The 22,225-nt window shown below is 43.9% G+C and overlaps 2 protein-coding genes across 6 annotated transcripts in view; one reads left to right on the top strand and one right to left on the bottom strand.

Annotated features, from left to right (window-relative positions):
* LOC124168118 (cysteine protease ATG4B) overlaps window positions 1-22,225 on the bottom strand; it is a 349,683-nt gene that overhangs the window by 198,953 nt on the left and 128,505 nt on the right. The window lies entirely within an intron of this gene.
* Window positions 849-21,741, top strand: LOC124168117. 2 transcript variants are annotated; one of them, XM_046546235.1, is made up of 2 exons: window positions 849-934; window positions 15,387-21,741. In XM_046546235.1, the coding sequence occupies exon 2, from the start codon at window positions 15,415-15,417 to the stop codon at window positions 20,773-20,775; it is 5,361 nt and encodes a 1,786-aa protein (XP_046402191.1). In that variant the 5' UTR covers window positions 849-934; window positions 15,387-15,414; the 3' UTR covers window positions 20,776-21,741. The 2 variants fall into 2 exon arrangements, with proteins under 2 accessions (XP_046402191.1, XP_046402192.1); XM_046546236.1 differs by lacking the exon at window positions 849-934 and adding an exon at window positions 2,124-2,456.

Genomic DNA, 22,225 nt, shown 5'->3' with positions numbered 1-22,225 from the left:
CCTTGGTTTACTTTTTGGAACCTCGATATTGGAAAATAAAATTCATTTTACTGGTATTCGAACGTAATCATTAATATTCAATGACCATAATCGCCTCAATTCGCAATTAAAACCGTATCCTCGGTCTTATAATCTCAGTTAGTCCGTCCTCGTTCATTCCCGCCGTTTTGACTTCGCTCCTGACCGGTCCGATAAGAAATTCTCGTAGCGAACGTCGCGCCTGTAGATTCCGGGTGCTCCGGAGCACTTCCGCCTGCTAGCGAATGTAGCGTTTACGTGGGGCGCCACATGCATAGGGTGCAGTCCAGTATGTATTTTCCTTAACGCCGATCAGATCCAATAACGTTTTCCAATTCACACGCAGTTCAACGTAACTTAAACATTTTGCGTGCTGATGAGATATAACAAAATGGCGTCAAATCCCTGGGAGCCAATAGATGAGCGTTTTCGTCTGCTCAATATCGATGCGAAAACAATGGATATTAAATATTAATTATTACACAAAGTAAGCAACAATTAAGGCTGTTAATAGAAAGAAATGGTATTAATGACACACTTTATCGAATCAACTACATTTCAATGGTTATCCTTCCGGGTCACATACTCTATTCTATCATTAGTAATAATTTTGTTCGCGTGGTACATTGTGCTCATGCGATGCATTTTGAAACGGATTAAAAGAACAATATATATAGGCATAGACCTATTCACAGGACTCCTCGAAAAGAAGCGAAATGCTGCCACCAAGTTCTGCGGGCGTCTTATCTGAGGAGCGATTCACTATCTGCACATTCCAAGACGATAAGGATTTTGAAGAAGGCTTCCGATAAGACGTGTCTGTCGATCGCCGGGCACCTTCTAGCAGCTCATTCCCCTGACGTTTTTGAGGATGACCCCGCGGCGGCACGAGCACAGGGATCGGAGAATACCCAGGGTACGTATGCCACGCAGCAATTGCATCCATCGCCACGCGGCGCTGGTGCGGTCATCGCTCGATGACGTCATCGTGGTGCCTTTCACTCTGGCCCGGAATCAAAATTTTTAAAAAGAATTCGGAAGTGGAAGGGGAGGAAGCAAAAATGTTCCCAATTCAGCTGTTCTAGATTAAAATAAGAAAAGGCGAAAATCAACCCCAATTTTCATGAGTTGGTGACGACACCACAGAGTTATGGTTCATTTTGAATCGCTCCAAGAGAACGGCTCATCGAGGGGAGGCATCGCTCATGAGACAACAAGGAACCACGCGAGGACCGTGTAGAGGCAGTGAATCGGAAAGCATGAGCTCGTGACGTCATCAGCGTACTGCAATAGGGTTGACTCCGTCGATCAGCGCGAGAAGTGAGAAACGGCAAATACTATTTTCAGTGATATGTGATGTAACGTAGGATAAGCAATGGAATTAATGTTATCTAATGAATCTTCGATAATTTTTATTTGCAAGAGATACACTTTTTAACAAGTAATTTTTTCTAGTAATCTACTCCCAAGATCGTGCGAGGAATCGTTACATTTTAGTGATAATTTGAATAGTGCGCTCGCTGATCGTTCATTAACCTTGTCCGCAGTTGCAAATTTTTCGTAGTACATATTTATTTATGCGTAAAGTGCCTTAATCAAACATTTCCATTATCATTTTATGCATTGTCATTAAATAATAAATAAACGCTGATTTGTATGACTTCACTCCCTGACTGAGAGAATATTGACTGCGATAGCATCATGTACTGCAGCAAGATTAAAAGAAATTGTAATATGTTTTTTCCGATTATTGCAATACTACTGATTAATGGTTCAAAGAGTAATTTCTAAATGTAATGAATTGCAAATCTGATAGAGTAATTAAAATGCATCCCGGTTACATTTTTTGAAAACTTTTCTTATCAGTTATAATTTTTATTGCACCATCGTATTGTCAAGGTGAAATGAAATTTTTAAACGATCGCCACTTTGACACGCCTTTCAGTCAAAAAAATATAGTTTATCAGTATTTACTCTGTATACCTACTGATAATGCGTGGGAAAGATGATACGCGATGAAGACGGCGCACGATCGCTTGAGCTCCTCTCTTTTGAGGAATAAAATACTGCAATACTCGACGAGTGATCAATCGAAGGCTCAAGGGACAGCTACCCTATTCATTATGACACTGGGCATCAGACGCAGCGATTCCAATTCTTAAGACAATTTCAATTGTTTCATGAAAAAGCTATTTTAAACTTAGAGTGGAACCTTCTTTAGACTTCGAGAAGCTCATCTCCATGCGACGGTAAATATCCTGTTTCGTATCGTAGTTGAAGCGATATTATGTATGGTGGGGAGGGTTGATAATGAGCTGTGAACGTGTATGGTGAATCAACGCTCCGGCAATGTAATCGAATGGATTAGACTTCAGCTAACGCCGCTTCCTTCTCTTTCCTTCCAAATGGCATTTCATCGGTGGAGCAAAGAATGAAAGGTAAACAAACGATAGCTGATGCTCGCGTCTTTATAGTTTCGAGTAAATTACTACGTAAATCAATATTTAATTCATATTGAGTGATATCAACTCTGGGTATTACCAGGTTCTGGGTATTACCAAATCACTCTATGGTGATGATGAAATAGCTATTACAATGAAGCTCCATTTGTGGGCGTCCTCCGTGTACTTTTTGTGTCCCTTCTGCTGACGTGTGATGGATAAAATCTCATTATTTTGCGCGGCGCGTTAGTGCTGTCCCGATGAACCAAGTTCGCCCTAACCAGCCAGAGAACAATTCATTTAATATTATGCGTAGTTCTCTATTATGTGGGTGTAGTATTGTGTTTGTGCTAGCAGAAACCTAAAATTATTAATTGCATAGAAGTTTTCGTGAAGGAAAAAATATCTTGAAAACAGATTTATAACTATTTATTTCCCTTTTCAGGATTTTTTGTCGATTTCATTTTTTAATAATTTTTTTATTGAAAGTAGAAGTTTACTTTACGGTATCCTTTTCTGGCATTTTTAGAATACAGCGAATAAAATTGCAATAGTACACAATTAATGTATCAATAATTTACGTACTGATTCCATAAGAAGGAAAGACAGAAAAGACTCATAGACGAGTAATTTTTTGGGGCAGTTTGTATTGCTGGGTCATAATTCCAGATGTCTGTGAGTATGGAGCGTTTTCTGTGTTGCTCCGAGCCTGGAATTGAAGTTTTGGACTAGCTTTGAGTTGATACTGTGGGCAGAAAGGATGCCAGAAATTCGGAATAGGTGGAATAGCTTTATGAGGAGGCGACGGGATATAATTAGGAAAGTCTCCAGTTTTTCCCTGATTGACTAAGAGTTAGTAAATATTTCGTAGGGCAGGACAGGGGGTCGGACAAATGGTAAAGGACTGTAATTTAATTTTGCAGCTGTGTGAGAGTGGAGAAGATCGGAGGGATAATTAAATTGCTTTCCTGACTGCTATTGCGTTATTTGTACAATTTTTCAAATGAGAAATGTTGGTTAATTTTTCGTCTTGAAGGGCGCCGAGGAATTTTTGCGTGGCTGCTCTTGGTATTCGAGTTTTGTTTATGGTTGGCACTGTTTGTGGCGCAAATCTGCGTCTACGTGAGAAGTGTATGAGTGTGTTTTTATCGGCGTGTATTTGTATTTTCTAAGTGTATGTCCATTTATGGATTAGATTGAGGTGTGTGTTAAGTTTGTTGGTGCTCATTTCTCACTGCCATGACGTCACTGCGATTACAGTGTCGTCGGCGTAAGTACATGTAGTGTAGTGCTAGTTGTGTGTGCCACTGGGTGCGGTCCAAAACACGCTCCATTCGCTGCCAGAAGCTACAGAAGGAAGTGCTCCGCTCCATACGGAAGTGCTACGCTCGCTACGAGATTTTCTTTTCGGACCGGTCAGGAGCGAAGTCAATATGGCGGAAATGAACGAGGGCGGGCTAACTGAGATAATAAGACCGAAGATACGGTTTTAATTGCGAATTGAGGCGATTATGGTCATTGATTATTAATGATTACGTTCGAATGCCAGTAAAATGAATTTTATTTTCCAATATCGAGGTTCCAAAAAGTAAACCAAGGAACTTTGGATTGTATTTCTCACACTTACCCCTGCATATTCCTTCTAAATGAATCTCATTACCCTAGTAAAGTAAAAAGTAGGTATTCTACCGTTTTGGAAGTAAGGAAATAAAACTTTGTAAGGTTCACTGTTATTTAATTATGGGCACGACCCGGGTTTCGTAACTTGGTTACATCGTCAGTAGACTGATCTTGCATGCATCATGCATTTATACACAAAGTACACAAGTGACTGTGAGGACATCTATTGGAAAGGAAAAAGGCTGGTTGAAAGAGCGGGGGTGAGGGTTAAACACGGACTGAAATTGGGGGAGTGGGTGGGGGAAAGGGGCGGCCTTGATTTGGGACGATGGTTTTTCCTGTGAGGATCTGACCAGCCAGGGGAGGGCGGGGTTAAAGTGGGTGAGGAGACGAGAGCTAAAGAAGGTGGCGGTGTTGGGGAAGAAAGAGAGGATTAGCGGGGTACATTGAGTTTTCTAAATCACAATAGTCTTCGGAAGGTTGTTGAGTCCGGCTGTGGAAGGTGCTGGTATGGGTTAATGATTTCCCCGAAGGACATGGGTCACTGGGGGAATTTTGGTAAAGGCACTGCTTAGTATTCGTTCTTGGAAAGTTTAACGGCACACAGGTGGATAGGCACTTGGAAATTTAAAGGTTGTCACTGTAGGAGTTCACTGATGGGAATGGAAAAGAGAGGGGAGCACTTGTTCGTTGGCAAGGGGGGTGTTGTTCTTTAAATGTTGCGCAATCTCCAACGTTTCCAGTGCATCGAGTCTCCTCCCGTTTCCTTCTGAGTGTAAGATATCCGGCTTAAAATCACTATTGTGTTTGCCATCTATTAAATGATTGGCGAATTTGGATTGATCTTTCTTCTTTTTGAAGCAGTTGCGATGCGCACTCACTCTGATATTAACACTTCTCTCCGTTCTGCCGATGTATTTCAAGCCACAATCGTCGCACCTGAGGCAGAATAATTCCACTTCTTCTTTCTGGTGGGAAGCGATCTTTGCAGTTGGGCAGCAGTGTTTTGAGAGTTAAGGGGGTGTAATAGGCGATTCTGTATTTTTCTTTCGGGAAGCAAGAGGTAAGAGTAAGAAGCAACCTCTTGCTTCCCAAAAGAAAGAAAAAAGAGAAATAGAGGGGGTCAAGGGTGCATGGCCGATAAAATCTATAACTTCGACGAAAGGGCATAGCCGAATAAGAGGTTGATAAGTCCCCTCTCCGGGATTTTTCTCGGACTTTTAGCATAGAATTTGGGATCAAAAAGGACTAACCACCCCACACTTCCAGCCCGCTAGAGGCCCACCAGGGCCGGCTAGCTCGAAATTTCGATTTTTTTAATATCTCGGGATAGAAAGCATATTTTTCAATGCAATTTGCGCCATTTGATGGCTTTCTTAATGGAGCAGACGCCCAATTTTTCTTCACAAACTTTGAGTGGCATAACGAGAAATCGTGTCGATTTGAAAATTTCAAACGCTAGTTTTCATAAAATATTTTTTAGAGGGCCACAAAGAAAAAATGTGTTTCGAAGGAGTATTTTAATACCTTTCGGCTAATGTAATGAAAAAGGAACGTTTACGTGGTGGAACACCGCGAAAAACAGTAAAATATGTGATTTTGGCCATTTATTGCTGTTTTTTCCGTGACCTATGCCCCCATAACACCCGTTTCATACCATCTTGCACATCAACCTCTTATTCGGCTATGCCCTTTGCATGTCGGATGATCCTGGAAGGAATAAAGTGATGTTTAACCAAAATTCTTCTGTGTTACTCCATGCCTAGTATTTGAGGGTGAATTGCTTTCTTTGTACAGAATATACCTGTTCACTATAGCTGTGTTACGACGAAGGCAAATAAATATTTTCACCACTCTTTCTTCTTCCTGCGAAATAACTTTAGGGTGCCCTGGGAACTTGAAAATGCATTCTCTAACTTGTTTTTAATCGTACTTCAGGGTATTTCGAAATGATGGGCATCCTGCTTTTGTGTCATTTCACCAAATCTGATGGTTTCTAAACGCATTTGAAGGTGTTCGCTACTGAAGTCAGCATATTTTCGGCTACTAGGAAGACATTTGTAGTCGTAGAGCATCATGAACAAGCTAAAATGAAACACATGCAATAGGAATATACCCAATTCACATTTTGCAAGCTATTAATGGAAACCTATAGCCTAAAGGTATTGGGTTTGTTACAGTACGACCTATTTTGGCCCAAAAAATCTGGGCCAAAGCAGGTCGTATGTTATAGCTTACCGGAACTTACTGAAAAAGATATGAATATAGTAAGACACAACGCTGTTGAATGACAATTAAACTATGTTATTCCACGTAAAATATTTATTGGATCACTACCATTGTTTCAACGCACTGCGTCATCCTCAGGCGAGGAGTACTTGAATGATCATCTAAAATAACTACACGTATAAACCAGAAGGAGGTCAAGAAACCATTTTCTATAAAGTAACGCCTCAAACTATCAACTTTAAGACACAGCGTGTTTCACAAAGTTTTAACTAAAGAACGACATTAAGCATTATAAAGTGTTCTAAAAAATTTACTTGCATTGCTCGTTCAAGAACGTATGCGTTTTGTGCACAACGAAGTTTGGGAGGATAAAATTGCACGTGATTTCACTAGTCACATAACTTGTGGGTCATTCACAAAACTTAGCGGTTCACAATCACGTAAATCATCAGGCAGCTTCAACGATACTACTCCGGAGCGGTACTACCCGGAATTATTTCATGTACTGCTACAAATACCGCTGTAGAGTATGCTTCTTTTCATTCTATTTTTGGGCCGAAGAAGGACCCCAGGGACAGAGTAGCCCGTGTTTACGGTACAAGCACGAAAGTAGTTTACAAGTCAAATTTATTCAAAATTTTATCCGTGGTGTCTTTAACGTATGGTAACATAACCCTTTTTTTGGTCAATTACTCCCCTATATCCATCTAACTATTGGTCGTTTTGTTCTAATCTATCAGTTGCTTTTAATTGGATCAGTCGATGACAACTTTCCCAAAATAATAAAAACAGCATTAAGTTCACGATAGAGACTGATGTCGACGGAAAACTCCCACTTCTGGATACAAAACATCCAATGGCCGTAAAATTTTGGCACCACGTACCTTGCTCCGCTTTTTTCAATGCCGTATTTTTTATGGCCTTCGGAATGGTGAACGCATCTCTGAAATGGTAGTGGTTCCGTTGAATTGGCCTTAGTTTGGCTGTAATTAATCAATTTTCATGCTGTATTTTTCAAAAGTCGTATCTAATTTTCAAGTTTCGCACTTTACAGGAGACGGGTCAGGTGAGGTAGTGGTAGCGCATATGGATCCAATCCAGGGGGCCAGGGTTCGAGGCTTTGTCAGGGTAGTTCATTTTCTTGTCTTCATTGTGATCATATGGCGTCAAGTTTTTCATTGATTTTTATTGCAGCAAGCATAGACATGACACAATTTTTTATCATTATAATGGCGTTTAGGTATTTATTAGGCAGTGTCATTTCAAACGCAGAGATACGACGACTACACTGGCAAGTGTTGGTGTGCGCTAAAGAGTTAATTTTTTCTTTTCTTATGCTGATCAACTTCCAAATTAAAAATGAAAATCACTCTTGCGAGAGCACATACCATTAAATGCTCGCGGTATTAAGTACATTATCTTTTCGATTAAGCCTGAATCACACGATCATTTTTTTTCGTCGTGAGAGTGATCACTACAGGGATCACTAGAGTGATCACTCGCAAATGATCGTCGCCGGCAATTTTTTTTCGCGATCGCGATGAGGATTCCCATCGCTATTTTTCATCACTCGTCCGGTCGCTTCTTACGTCGCGAAAACCGTCCCTAAAATCCCGTATCAACCAATCGGAACGCATGCCCGTATGGAGCGATTGCAGCGCAACGTTTGACAATTGTGGGAACGACATAGATAAACAAACACGCTATATATTTTCGTGACGCGGGTCCTTTGACAACGAGCTGTGATATCGGAAATGATGCGAAAAGCGACGCGACGGCGGGAGTGACCGTGTGATTCAGGAAAATTATCACTGGCGCGATCGCTTTTCGCGACGGGAAAAGTGATCGCGATAGTGATCACTTTCGCGACGAAAAAAATGATCGTGTGATTCAGGCTTTATTTTCTTAAACCTTCTGTGGATTTCTCTGCAGTGAATTTATGTCTACATTACATTTTTAGACATTTTTCCTTTTATTTTACTATTTTATTCATTGAGTATCAATAAAATCAATGATTTTAGCACCAGTTCGATGTAATTGGTGTCCAGATAAATATGTGTTTGCAATTTATATTAATGGCTCTCCTATTTCAAGAATATCGATTCAGCGATTGAGCACGCAATGGAAACGGTGCTAAATTTATTTCGGGGGAAACGAGTCGAGAGTCTTGTTGGAGACTCGAGACCCAGACGAGACCGGGGTTCACGAGACGAGACTCGAGACGAGACTCGGGACGATACCCGAGGTCAGGAAACAAGACTGAGACTAAACTGGCTAAAGTCTCGTCTCGTCTCGCGGCAACACTATCAGTGCAGTAGTCATGCTAAGGAAACAACTCGACCGTCTGGAAAGGGTTAGCGCATTTTCTGCGGAGACGTTTTAGGGAAGAGTGGGTTGAGTTGGGAGCTGGAGTGAAATTGAAAGGAATGATGTTCAAATTAGTGAGGTTGGCGGATGATCAGGCGTTGATTAGCCAGGGGGCTTCAGGCTCCCGTGAATGCGTTAAACGAGCATTGCGAGGAGAATGGGTTGAGAATCTCAAGAAGACCAAGGTTATGCGGCTTTTAAAACATAGCTAGCGTGGAATATCATACTTAAGATAAAGATGGGTGGGTAAAAACTTGAGCTGCCATAGCCATTTAGCTAATTTGGTGGTACGTTAGAAGAAAACGGATATAGTAGTAAGGATATCAAGAAAAGAATAGCATTGGCAAAGGAGGCGCTCACGACCAGTAAGGAGCTTGTGAGAGGATCGTAATGTAAGAATTTCAAGAAAAGTTAAGTGCAGAGTTTGATCTGGAGTGTAGCTCTCTACGGTGGGGAAATCTGGTCAGTTAGGAAAGAAGGACGAGAGAAGACTCGAGACATTCGAGATGTGGGTGTGGCGAAGAATGAAAAAGGTGACGTGGACGGAGAGGAGGAGGAACGATGAAGTGTTGGATATGGTGGGTGAGTAGAGACACCTTTTAGATGAGATACGGAGGAGATAGAAGGTATGGATGGAGGAGTACTTAGCGGGAAGGGGATGTTGAAAATGGTGTTAAAGGGTAGAATGTTAGGTAAACGAGGGAGAGGAAGGATACTAATGGAGTTTTTAGATAGAATGAAAGGGGGGAGGTCTTATGGTGAACTGAAGAGGGAAGTGCTTGAAAGAAAGGGAGGCTCCCAGAATGCTTTTCTCAGTTCTCTATGGAAACTTTTAATAATATTAAAAAACTATGGAAACTACTTTAATAATAATGATAATAATAATATAATAATAATATATATTTATTCCACATTATGGTACATGAAATTTTAATAGGTTACTCAAGCATGAGTTTTTACAAAGGTGGAATATAGGCACCCCTGTGGTAAGAACCAGTGTTGGGGTTGCCATCTCCTAAATTAAACATACAGCTGGCTGGTGCGGCCAAAAACAAAACAATATACCGTAAGTAATGAGTCAAAGTGCGCTTTTCTTAAGCGTCTGTTCCTTTGAGAAAAACTATGAAAAATTGAAACATAAAATAAATGAAAACAAATACATCAATTACCATGATACATAGAAATATTTCATACACTGTACAGAAATCATACGAATAACATACAATACAATGTAAAAAATAATGTGCAAAGATAGTATTTAGAAGTACACTTCAATATTGTCTATAGAGAATAACCATATTTTTAATTCATGTAAAAACAACGTGAGGGACTTTATTGATGTGATACGAAATGGTAGGAGGTTAAACATCTTACTTGCACAATATAAATAAAATCTTCTGAAAGCTTCATTATTAGGTTATGGAATAGATACTCTATTCCGTGACCTCAAGCCATGATAGGGAATATTTGCGTAGCCATTGACATTTCCTCCTCTGATAAAAAACATGCGTAAAACTCTATAAACATATAAATATCTGAGTGGTAAAATACCTAGTAATTTAAATAATGGGTAAGAAGCGTCGTCTCTTTTTGCCCCCATTATCATTCTTATTATTTTCTTTTGTGACACTAAAACTGGATTTAGATTTGAGATATATGTTCCTCCCCAACAACAAAGACCATACTGCAGTTTGGAATTAATCAGTGAGTAATATACACTTTTTAGTACAGGTAAATTACAAATCTGTCTTAAGTAATAGAATTTCCTAAGTGCTGTATTCATGTAATTTTTTAAATTTTGTAAATGATTTTTCCAATTTAAATTCTCATCAATAACAAGACCCAAATACTTTATATTACTAACCTGATCAATTTGCACGCAGTTTCTGCACATGTAATCTTTAAATGCAAGGCAACTGGCACACTTATAATACAAACAACCAATAGAATCTTTTCTATCTGTTAAGCTGAATCGAATAAATTTAGTTTTTTCACTCAGCGTAAGTTTATTAACAGAAAACCAATACTTTAGCTTGTCTAAGTCGCTTTGCATATGTTCTTTAACAGTTGGCAGATCTTTTGCAGAGTAAGACAAGGCTGTGTCATCAGCAAAACAGGTGAGTTCCCCATTGAATAGTCCAGTACATAAATTGTTGACATATACTAGGAATAGAATAGGTCCGAGTACTGAACCTTGTGGCACACCATAAAAAATAGTTTCAGGTAAACTGTAGCAATCTTTAAATTTTACCAACTGCGTCCTTCCACTCAAGTAGCTACAAAACCAATTTAGAGCTACGCCTCTTACTCCTGCTTCCCTTAGTCTACATAGCAAAATATCATGATCCAGTGAATCGAAGGCCTTTTTGATGTCAAAAAATATGCCTGAAACGCATGCTCCTTTATTTAGACCATTAAAAAATTCAGAGCAAAATTTAAGCAGAGAGTCTTCAGTAGATTTTCCTTCCACAAAACCAAATTGGTTTTTTGATAAATAGCTATTTCTGGAAAAGAAACTTAATAAACGTTTTTTGACAACCTTTTCTATGATTTTTGAAAAAACCGACAGCAAAGAAATAGGTCTGTAATTATTTATATCAGTTCGACTGCCCTTTTTGGGAATTGGTATTACAACAGCAATTTTCATACCCTCGGGGAACACACCCGAACTGAAACTCAGATTTATTATAAAGGATATTACAGGAGCTACTATTTCACTAACATATTTTAGAGTGAAGGCTGAAACGCCATCAAATCCGGGTGTTTTATTTGTTTTAAGTTTATTGATGACATTATTTACCTCAAAGGCAGTGGTTGGGTACATGAAAAAGGAGTCCTGAACGTGCTTAATTGGAAATGAACGACTATATTGTGAGTTACTATCTATAGTCTCCCTTGTATTTCTCAATTTCTTTACGACGCCAACAAAGAAGCTATTGAATTCGTTTGAAATATCTAGGGGGTTTGTCAAAAATATTCCTGGCCTATCAGGTACACATATTTTTTCAGTTTCAGCCTTAGTACCACTCACACCAAGGACACTGTTGATCACTTGCCATTGCTTTTTTAAATCATTTTTATTTTTATTAAATAGGTTCAAGTAGTAGCTTTCTTTTCTGACAATAATCTCATGTCTAATTTTAGTAGATACAGCGCTGAAATATCTATGCAGTTTTTTGTCATCTGGCTTTTTTTTAAGTTTCTTATATAAAATATTTCTCTGTGACAGTCGTTTACATAGATCAGTGGTCATCCAAGGTTGGATTGGTCTATATTTAACCCTACGAGTTGTCACAGAAGTACAATTTTCTATATTTTGTGTTAATTTCTTTAAAAAGATGTTGAAAGCTATAGTAACATCTTGTTGGTCATGTACAGTTGACCAGTCGACACAACTTAATGACAATTTCAATTTGGGGTGATCTATTCTCTTAATTTCTTGATTTTTTCGTGGATCTTTCTTTTGCGCTTTCTCAGAGTGAAAAATAGTAAGTGCGCATGTGGTTAGATCATGGTCACTTCGACCTGAGGAAATAACACTCGATTTAAATTTAACATTACTTTTACATCTTAGATATATGTGGTCAATACATGTTTGACTATTTCCAAAAGTTCTAGTTGGACTGCTTATTAATTGTTCCAATCCGTAACTTGACATAATCGTATTATACTTGTCTACGTTAGGTGTTTGTTTTAAAATACATAAATTCATGTCACCAGTGACAATCAAATTTTTTTCTGAACAAGCAGAAAGGACAAAATTCAGTTCTTCTAAAAAGTTTTGTACACTGTTTGAGTGCAGGCGGTAGACTGCAACAACAGAAAGAGACATACTCCCAAGATCAATGGTTACCTTAATAGCATCAGCAGTTTGCATATCTACTGTACTCTTACTAACATTGTAAATATGGGATACGTAAATCGCTACACCGCCTGCTCTGTAGTCCTCATTGCACTTAACAAATTGGTTATACCCTTTAATATTATAAAAACAAGTTTCACAATCTTTCACCCAGATTTCTGTTAGTACTATTACTTGAGGTAACTTGTTTAGGGAACCTAAAAAAACTTCAAAGGCACTGAAGTTTTCTCTGAAGCTTCGAATATTCTGATTCATTATGACCAAGTCATTACCTTCACCACAGAAATCATTGAACATTGAAAAAGATTCCTCGTTCAGCGCCATGAAAATAAGTATAGGTACACCAGGATATCCTTTATATTCATTAAGATAGAAGGAAAATTATAGCTTACTGATGTCGTCCATGCATGAAACCAGTTTCGCAGGATGTTTTTCTGCCTTTCTCAGATATATTTTACCTCCACGTATCCACAAGAAGTCGTAATTTTTTGTTTTCTTTGCCTCCCTCGCTGCACTGAAGAGTCTTCTCCGGCTGGGGCAAAGTGACTCATTGAAGTGAAAAGAATAATACTATCATATCGTAGCATGCGTTGAGCATCCTAGGCTGCTATTCTGGATAAGCGTTGCAAAAAATAGCATATGCTATTCTGCGGGTCATTATTGCAACGACCCCGTATTCAGAATGAAGCGTAGTAATAATTTTGTTCGGAATAGCAGCATGCTATTTCTTGCGCGAGCTATTTGGAAGCTCCGCCCCTTCCCGTATGAAAAACTTTCTGAACAGTTTGCGCAACCAATGAGGGAGAAGATATTTTATATATTTTTCTGTATTTTATGGAATATTGACTTGCAATTACAAATAATTGCTTCATTTGCATTTAAAAATTATATTAAACCGTGGATTTATATAATACGCTTTGAAAATCTCGTTTAGGAAATCAGCTGATTGTTGTTGTTTTGATAATATCACAATGGCTTCAGACAGGTGGGTTAGGTCATAATTTTACTGTTATAATGATGATTTATCGGGCATAAATATTGAATCATTTACCGATATCCGATCGGTCCTTTATCGTGAGATATATGTTATGCGAAATAATCATTGAAACCTAAATATGTTTGATTTTCTTCGTAATTGTCTTAGGCTTCGAAGTCTGTTCGTTGCATGTCAAAATAAATATGTACCAACTTTTATTGCTTTGATCGTGACGATATAGCTTTACTGTATGAACTAGAAGCTTTCGTTTCTAATACTAGCTTTATATTGTATGACTCCCTAATTTCAGTATTCATTCTCTGTTTAGGAAATGAAGTAGGTGGCAACGTCACCGCTGTGCTTTCATGTAATATGATGGAATAGTATCAATATTTCAGCTGCAGATTTGGAAAAAGCAGAGGGATGTGATGGTGAATTTGAGGATGGATGGAACAACTGTGAATAAGTGAATCGTGTGGAAAGTGCTGTTGTGTCACTTATTATTGTTTTCGTATCAGCTGATTTTAATATGCTCACTGAAATTTTTGATAGACCCTGAACTGTGCCGATATACTGAAACTTAATTGTGTGAATAACTTACTTGCCTATAGAGGAAACAATTTGTATTGAATTCCACATGATATATATTGCATTAATGATGTACATGGATATTCCATTAAACGTTTGTGGCGAATCATATTTGTTCGGAAACTTTATTGGTGTTCGGAGAAATCCTTTGTTTTCAAGCAAGTAATTCAAGTCGACTGCCCGTGTTATAAGTTTGTAAATTTTAAGTTTTAATTGTGGAAGGTAGCGAATATATTAGGGAATATTACTATAGTGGGGAAAATAATTTCGACTCGTTGCATGTTCTTGTATATACTGTCCAATTGAGGAAATGAACGGCTGATCAAAGTATATGGTATTATTATGGTAATATATGGTTTTCATTGAAGGCTATAACTGTTATTATATTTGGCGAGTTACTGTGTTCACACAAGCTTGAAAATTTTCAAGAATCGACCTGATAGCCTACATTGAGGATATTTTTAGTAGCAAGTCAAGTGATGAAATAAAATTATGAGTTATAAATATGAATAAAACACGGAAAATTTGGGCTAATCGTAGTAATTCTTTGCATTAATTGTTATTGTTTTCGTACTGTCGATGAAGCAAGCTTGAGCTTCATATATTAAGCTCGAATGTTAATTTCTAACCAATTCACTTAACTAGTTAAATATTCATCACTTATGCTACTATTATTTAATTAAAATAAAGCAGATAACATTTTATTTTTGGCTATTATTCCATTTTTCAATGCTTGATTATGTTACTTTAACCTCAGAAAAACAATTCGACATCGCAATGCGCACGTTTTCAGGGTTGCAATACCGAATAGCTCGGCCTCGAAGACTGCGTAATATTATAGCAAGCCTACCGGTTGCAATTCGCCGTTCAGAATAGTGAATTGCTACGGGCCTATGCTATTCTGAGAATTACGTCTTCCGGTGTAGTAAAAACACGAATTGCAACCGTTCTGAATACCAAATAGCATAGGCGTTGCAATACGCTATATTATAGCAACATCGGTTGCAATAACGGAGAATAGCATAATGCTATTCCATCCAGAATAGCAGCCCTAATGTACGTACACCTATCAAAATTGATATTAGATTGTTGACGATACATAACATTGATCTTTTTTTAAGAAATGAACTTATTTCAGAACCAAATATATAAACTCACTAATAAAAAAATAAATATTTCAAATAATACAGTGTTTACCAATAAGGTTTCCCAAGAGAGCTTTAGTTAGTGATTATTTGAATCATTTTGGCCTGATATTTATTGGTGCACTCCAATCTCTTTGCAGGCGACACGAGGAGCGACTGACCTCCGCGATGGACGCGTTGTGTGACCACTACGTTCAGCGCTCCTACCTCTTCCAGACACTTCGCTGGCACATCTTCGACGCGGACCATCCGCCGTTTGTTCTCTTCGTGAGTAACGTGACGGCTGCGCAGCTGCAGGCGCTCGGCGTGGCTTCTATCAAGGTGGCTGCTGTTGGCGCAGGAGCGGTGCAGTTCGCCGGAGGTGCCGACCGCTGGGTGTGCGTCCGTGCCGATGGCGCTCTCCTCTCCGATGACCTGCTCTTCGAGCGCCTATGCCGCCGCTGCGCATGCGCGCACTGGGCCCAGTGGACCGGTCCACGCCACGGCCTCGTCTGGCGCAGCTCCCGTGGCGCAGTCGGCGATCTGAGGCAGTTCGCGTCCCGACGACTCGCGCCGCTGCCAACTCTGCGCTCCGAGCTGAACCTTGCGGCCACCGAGCGCGCCGTTATAGTGGCGGGGGAATTTGGCTCAGGCCGAAGCCATTTGATGCGCAGCGTGTCGGCGCGGCTGTCCGCCGAGGGACCGCTGGACCGCGTAATCTACATCGAGCTGCGCCACGGTCTCTCTGAGCTGGAGGGTCCCTGCGCGAGCGTGGCGGATGCGGTGGCAGCGGTAGCGCGGCTGGCGGGTGTGCGGGACGAGGCATCGCGTGCCGAGTTTGCGGCGCGGATCATTCGCGGCTGCCCCGGAGTGGCCATCTTCTTCGACGGCTTCGACGAGGTGGACGGCGAGGGACAGGCCTTGGTGCTTCGGCTGCTGGAAGCGCTAAAAGCCGGCACGCGTGCCCAGTTGTGGGTGACGACGAGGTTCGGGCAGCACGCGTCGCTAGAGTCGGCACTGGACACGCTTGCGTTGGGCCTGGAGCCCCTGACGAAGCGGCAGAAGGAGGCCTTGGTGCAGGCGCACTGGCGCCACAGGCTGAAGGCCCTCCTAGCGAGCGGCGTCCCAGAGAAGCTGAGAGAACACGTTCGCGGCGCTTTGAAAGAGATGGAGCTGTGTCTGGCGACTCTGCCGCAGAAGAGGCGCCGTACCGCAGCCGTCCTCGCGCTCATGGCGGAACTCAGCCAATTGGTATCGGCCGTAATCAGGGCACAGGGTGGCGTAGAATCAGTGCGGGGTGACGACACTGAGCTGGCGCGCGGTGGCGGTGATAATGCACTAGACGTTGAGGAGTGCGAGCGGGATTGCGATGGATCGGGGCAGGACGAGAAGGAATCGGCGCGGGGCGCGGAGGAAATGCTGCGTGGTGGCGGGAGCTCAGGTGGAAGTGGAGCCGCGCCCACCCTGTGCGAACAAATCGATCGCCTTGACTTCTCTGGCTTCGTGAAGGTGCTGCTGTCAGTAGAGAAATGCCTGTCAGCCGAGGATAACTCGCAATACGCCCCCACGCCACTGAACCTATTCTTGCTGGCAGAAATGACGTTCTGCGCTCAGTTTCGGCTTCCGTTTGTCGCCAACATAAATGAAATCTACGAAAAATTCCTCGAAGTGAATTATGTACACTACCACAAGAAAAGGGACAAAATTGTTCATGTGAACACAATGTACTCCAGTCCTGAGTATTTTGCTCATAAGAGCATCGCTCTTGAACTATTTTTACCCGAAGAAAGTTCCACTATACTGCTCAGTTACGATAAAGTGGATCGAGAACTGCTGGAGGGGATGGGGGTGGTGGCGCCGCGTGACGGTGGCTTCCACTACTGCCACCACTCCTTCGCCGAGTACTTTTTTTGCGAGTGGCTGGTGACCGAGCTTAGCGTGGAGGACGCGTGTAAAGTGCTGGCGTCTCGAGTACTCCTAGGACCCAATTACGCTGCTGTGCGTAAATTCTTGAACTTGCAGATCGAGAACAGCCAAGTTAGCATCGCATTCTTGTCGAAACCCTTTGAAGAATGCAACATTTTCGGATTCCATAATACAGCCGGTACTTTTCTGCATCTTTTGACTGAAGAATGCCTCGGCAGTATCATGATACTGTTCCTAGAAACCTTTCCCGAAGATGCCTCCAATATGATATTGAGAACCAACTCCAACTTACAGAATGTGTTGCATGTTGCCTGTGATCTGGGATACAATCGAATCATTGACATTGTTCTGAACTTCGTGAGAAAACATCTTTCCAGGAAGAAAACGGAGAGGTTGATTTTGCAAAAGGACATTTGGGACGAGTCGCCATTCGAATGTCTGTACGTAAAGAGTCACCTCGTTCTGTTCATAGACTTCCTTCACGACAGCAATGACAAAATTGACGGAGAGCTCTGTTCATATCTATTGGAAGTAAACCTACGTGACTCGGAAACTACCATTTTGACGAAACACCTCATCATGGAGCATCCAGATACATTTGACAAACTCGTTGAAGTAGCGTTCAGTACCCTCTCGCGATATCTCTTCCTCCAGCTGGTCGTCAACCAAATAGACCTTCACGGCAGCACCTGTTTACATAACCTGGCCTTTTGTGGCACTGAAAATTCCATCGCGCTTTTCTGGCACTGCGCCGTCAAGGCTTTCGACGACCACGCGCTGCTCAGGGACTACTTGCTGCGACGAAATGCGCGAGGTAACACGGTCATACACGAATCCGCGCTAGGCAATAATGGGCCCGCTTTCCGTCTCCTCATTAACAACGCCAAGCTGCTGAAAGGAGACGCATTAAAAGCGATGCTCATGGCCGTGAACGCTCACGGGAGCACAGCCCTTCACGAAGCTGTGAGCAACAGCAGCGAGGAATTCGTGCACCTCCTCTTGAACGCTGTACACAATGGCCTGAGTCACGAAGACGCCGACGCCCTTCTCGAATCCACTGATCGCAGTCTGGACACGGTGCTGCACTTGGCTGCAAGGCGGGGTGATGCGGCTGGAGTGCTCGAGCAGCTGTGCGCACAGGCTGCGCCGAACGCGGACCGCCTCCGCCGCTTGCTCTCGGCACGAAATGGCCGGGGGTGTTCGGCGATGCACGCGGCGGTGGAAGGCGGCTCCATAGAGGCGGTGCGGAAGCTATGGAGCCTCCTCTGCGCCTCAGCAGACAATGAGGAGCGGGCGAGCATCCTCGCAGAGTCCAACAAGTTCGGTGATACGGTCTTCCACGCGGCCACGACCCGCGCCGAAACCCAGGTACTACAAGCGTTGCTTGAGTGCACGTCGCCAGGCGACGTGCAGCGAATCCTTGCGCTCGATAACGCAAATGGCGACACAGTTCTACACCAGGCTGCGGCAAACGGCGCGGCGGATGCGGCGGTGCTGTGGCTGCGGTATGCGGGCGATGCGGCCGGCGCAGCGCTGGCGAGGGCCAACGGCGAGGGTGAATGCGCGTTGCACGTGGCCGTCAAAACGGGAGAGCCACGCACGGTGCGCGTTCTGATGCAAGTGGGAGACGTGGAGGCGACGGACTTGCGCGGCAACACGCTCTTACATGTGGCCGTGAGTCGGACGCGGGAAGACGTGCTCGACGTGGTGCTGAACGAGATGCGGCGGTTGCTCCCGCAGGCGCGGGTCGCGGCCCTTGTGGAGCGGACCAACGCCAACGGCGATACGGCGCTACACCTGGCTGTCGCAGCCGCGCCTACCGCACTTCTGGAACGTCTCCTGCACACAGCGGCCGATCTCCTGGGCGAGGCGCGGCACAAGGCTCTGCTTATGGCTGTTGACGGGCGCGGAAGGTCCGCACTCCAGGTGGCGCTTGATCGGGGGGATCTTGTTGCGGCGGCGCGGCTGTTGCGTGAAGCGCGGGACAAGCTCTCGGAAGACGCGCTGCTGGAGGTGGTGAGCAGGGTTAACTGCTTCGGTGAGACGGTCCTGCACGCCGCGGTGGCGCTGGATGCTGAGGGTGCGGCTGTTGAGTGGTGTAGTGAGGTGCGGTTGGTTCTCCCTCCCGCAGTGTTCGCGCTGCTCCTCGCCGCGCCCAACCGCAGCGGTGACACGGTGCTGCACCACGTTGTGCGACTGCACAAGGTCCCGGCACCGGCCCTTATCTACTGGATGCGGGTGGCGCGAGACTGCCTAGGTTCAGATGGACTCAGCGAGTTGATCCGTCGGCGCAACGGCGCGGGGGACACGCTTCTGCACCTCGCATCGTCGGCGGCGGACGCGCAGGCGGCACGGCTCCTCTGCAGCCGAAACGGAGCCTTTGGGGCGGCGGACACTCTGCGCTGGATGTTAGTGCAGGCCAACGGGCGCGGGGAGGCGCCACTCCACGTTGTGGCACGCAAAGGCGATGCGGCAGCGCTCGGCGCATGGCTGCGCCTGGTGCGTGACGAACTCGGGGACGCGTTCTTGGCGCAGCTATTTCCTCTGACAACAGTCGGCGCGGGTGAGAGCGTACTGCATCTTGCCGCGCTCCGGGGCGACGCGGAAGTGGTGCGGCAGTTGTGCGCGGTCGCAACCGACGTGCTGGGACGCGGCGCCGGGATGGAGGAGTTCCTGACCGCGGAGACGAGGAGCGGCGCCAGCGCACTGCACCTGGCCGTGGGAGTGGGTGACGTGCTCGTGGTGCGGGAGCTTTGGGAGCGGGCGGAGTCAATGGGAGTGAGTTTGAAACTGCTGCTGCGCACAGACGACGCGGGAGACACTCTGCTGCACACGGCCACGGCGCGGGGTCACGCGCCTGCGCTCAATCAGACCTGCGTTTTCATGAAGGCGCGTCTCAGCTCAGCGTCGGCGCGGGAGGCGATGCTGCGCCGAAACTGCGATGGTCGCGCCGCGGTGCACGTGGCGGTGTTCAAGAAAAGACTTGACCTGCTGACGAGGCTCGCAGACTGGTACTGTGAACTTACAGACGACGACCAAGAGCTGCTTCTCAGCACCACCGCTAGTGGACACTCCCTTCTGCACGTGGCTGTCGGGCGCGGCGACGCGCGATTTCTGGATAGGCTGCTCACGTGGTTCAGCTCAAGGCTGGGTGCGGCTGGGCGGCAGACGCTGCTCCTCATGGCAGACGGGCGTGGGCGGTCGGTGCTCCACGATGGGGCCAAGGAAGGTGAGCCCGCTCTGCTCTCGGCACTGCTGGAATGGGCGCGAGTCGAGCTCGACCCGAAGAAGCTGCGAGGCCTCTTGGCTCAGGAGGACGAGGTCGGGGACACGGTGCTTCACGACGTCGCGCGCCGCACCGACCCCGTCGTCTTTAACCTGCTCTGCGAAGTGTGCTCGCAGGCGATTGGCACCGAGGCCACTCAAGCACTGCTGAAGCGGACCAACCGGAAGGGCAGCAGCGCCATGGACGAGGCGGTGGCGAGCGGAAAAAGCTATCGCATGAAGGAGCAGTGTGTCCGCGAGGAGGCAGCACCGGCGGGCGTGGAATGCGCCAATGGCCGATCGGTGGAATTTGCTCGGCGCAGGGCTGCGCGCAGAAAACACGACTGCCTTGCGTCCTGAGTGAGGTGGAATGGTCTTGGTGATAGATGAGTGCGGTGATTTAAGAGATCCATCGATCCTAAGTGAGTAATGGCCGTCGTTTGTCAAGCGCATCCAGTGCGTGTCTGGTCCGTGTTCGTGTGAACGGCAGAGAGGTGCAGTTCCTTAGTCGATGAACGCATGAAATTCGTGGAATATGTGAAAGAGCTCAGCCTTTTCCTGAATATCATTTGAAATGTCGGGGAAACTTTTGAACCAATGACTGTATTGAGGATTTAATGTGAAATATGAATGCAAAGCATTCCGATTGAAAATCAAATTAAAACAAACTGCACAATAGCGAAAAAACTATTTGGTGAATGTGCAGAAGTCAGTGATCGCATAAGCACTGCATGCAATACGCCCGTAGAGATTTTTAGGCTCCTTGGTCATCTTCCCTAAAATAGCCAATTTTCCAGTGTAACGCTAAAATCACGTATCTCAGCGTGCGCCGTAACGTTGGTAGCCCATTTGTCCTAAGAGTGACGTCACTATCATTGAAAATGGCGCTGGTGCATTTCATCCACACTCTTAGTGCGTGTAAGGTGCCATGGTGATTTTCTAGGCTTTACATGAGATTTAAAAAATAACACATATTCACACCGGTAATCAGAGAAGTGCAATAAAACGTAATTAGGAGATTTTTAATTGTACGATAGGCTATTGAGTGTCAAAGGAGAAAAGACGGATATTTTTGCGTGAAATGCGAAATCCGTGAGGAGTGAAATTTGTTAAAGAAAATAATTGGAAATGAGAGGATTGAATTTGAAGATTTATCCTCTAAATTTGACTCTAATGATTACGTGCTTTATTTCAGCCAATTGTGATTGCCAAACCTCACCCTCATGATGAGATGAGGAGTGGAGAGTAATAAGTGTTGCAGGCTTTAATTTCCCCTTGTGGAATGAAATGCTGTCGTTCACTATTAAAAGAGTGTCTTAGTTCACATTTTCACTTGCACTTATTTCACATTTTTTTTATTTTAAAAATGCGTACAATCAAATAATAATAATTTCTTCTTCAAGTTGAGACCCGATTTAAGACTCATATTAAAGCTTAAATCTTCGAAGACCTTCAATATCAATATGCTTCATACTATTTACTACCACGGTTGTAACGGGGGTCTCTCGTCGGGCAATACTTAGTAGCCTACTTCGACCAGAGTCCCGTCCAACACGAGGTCTCACGGGTAGCTAACATAGAAGAAATGAAGATAAGGATGAAAAAAAAGAAACTATCCTCCTGGGTTCCTCCTGCCCATCAATAAAATACACAATTTCCGTAAAACGCAGTAACAAAGTTGAAGACATTTATTTATTTTTACTTTGTTGCACAACATTCAATAAATAAATTAATCGAGAGTCAGACAATATCTCCGTTCTGCGTCACGGAGTTCACTATCATTCACAATAGGATAAACAAAACTTTTGGC

This window comes from Ischnura elegans, chromosome 11 (genome assembly GCF_921293095.1).
Source record: "Ischnura elegans chromosome 11, ioIscEleg1.1, whole genome shotgun sequence".
NCBI classification, from domain to species: domain Eukaryota; kingdom Metazoa; phylum Arthropoda; class Insecta; order Odonata; family Coenagrionidae; genus Ischnura; species Ischnura elegans.
The sequence above is the reverse complement of the archived record's forward strand: the minus strand, read 5'-3'. Positions and strand labels throughout refer to the sequence as shown.

Excerpts from the sequence above, each read along its gene's own strand:
- LOC124168117 (XM_046546235.1), top strand. The coding sequence starts at position 15,415 with ATGGACGCGTTGTGTGACCACTACGTTCAGCGCTCCTACCTCTTCCAG.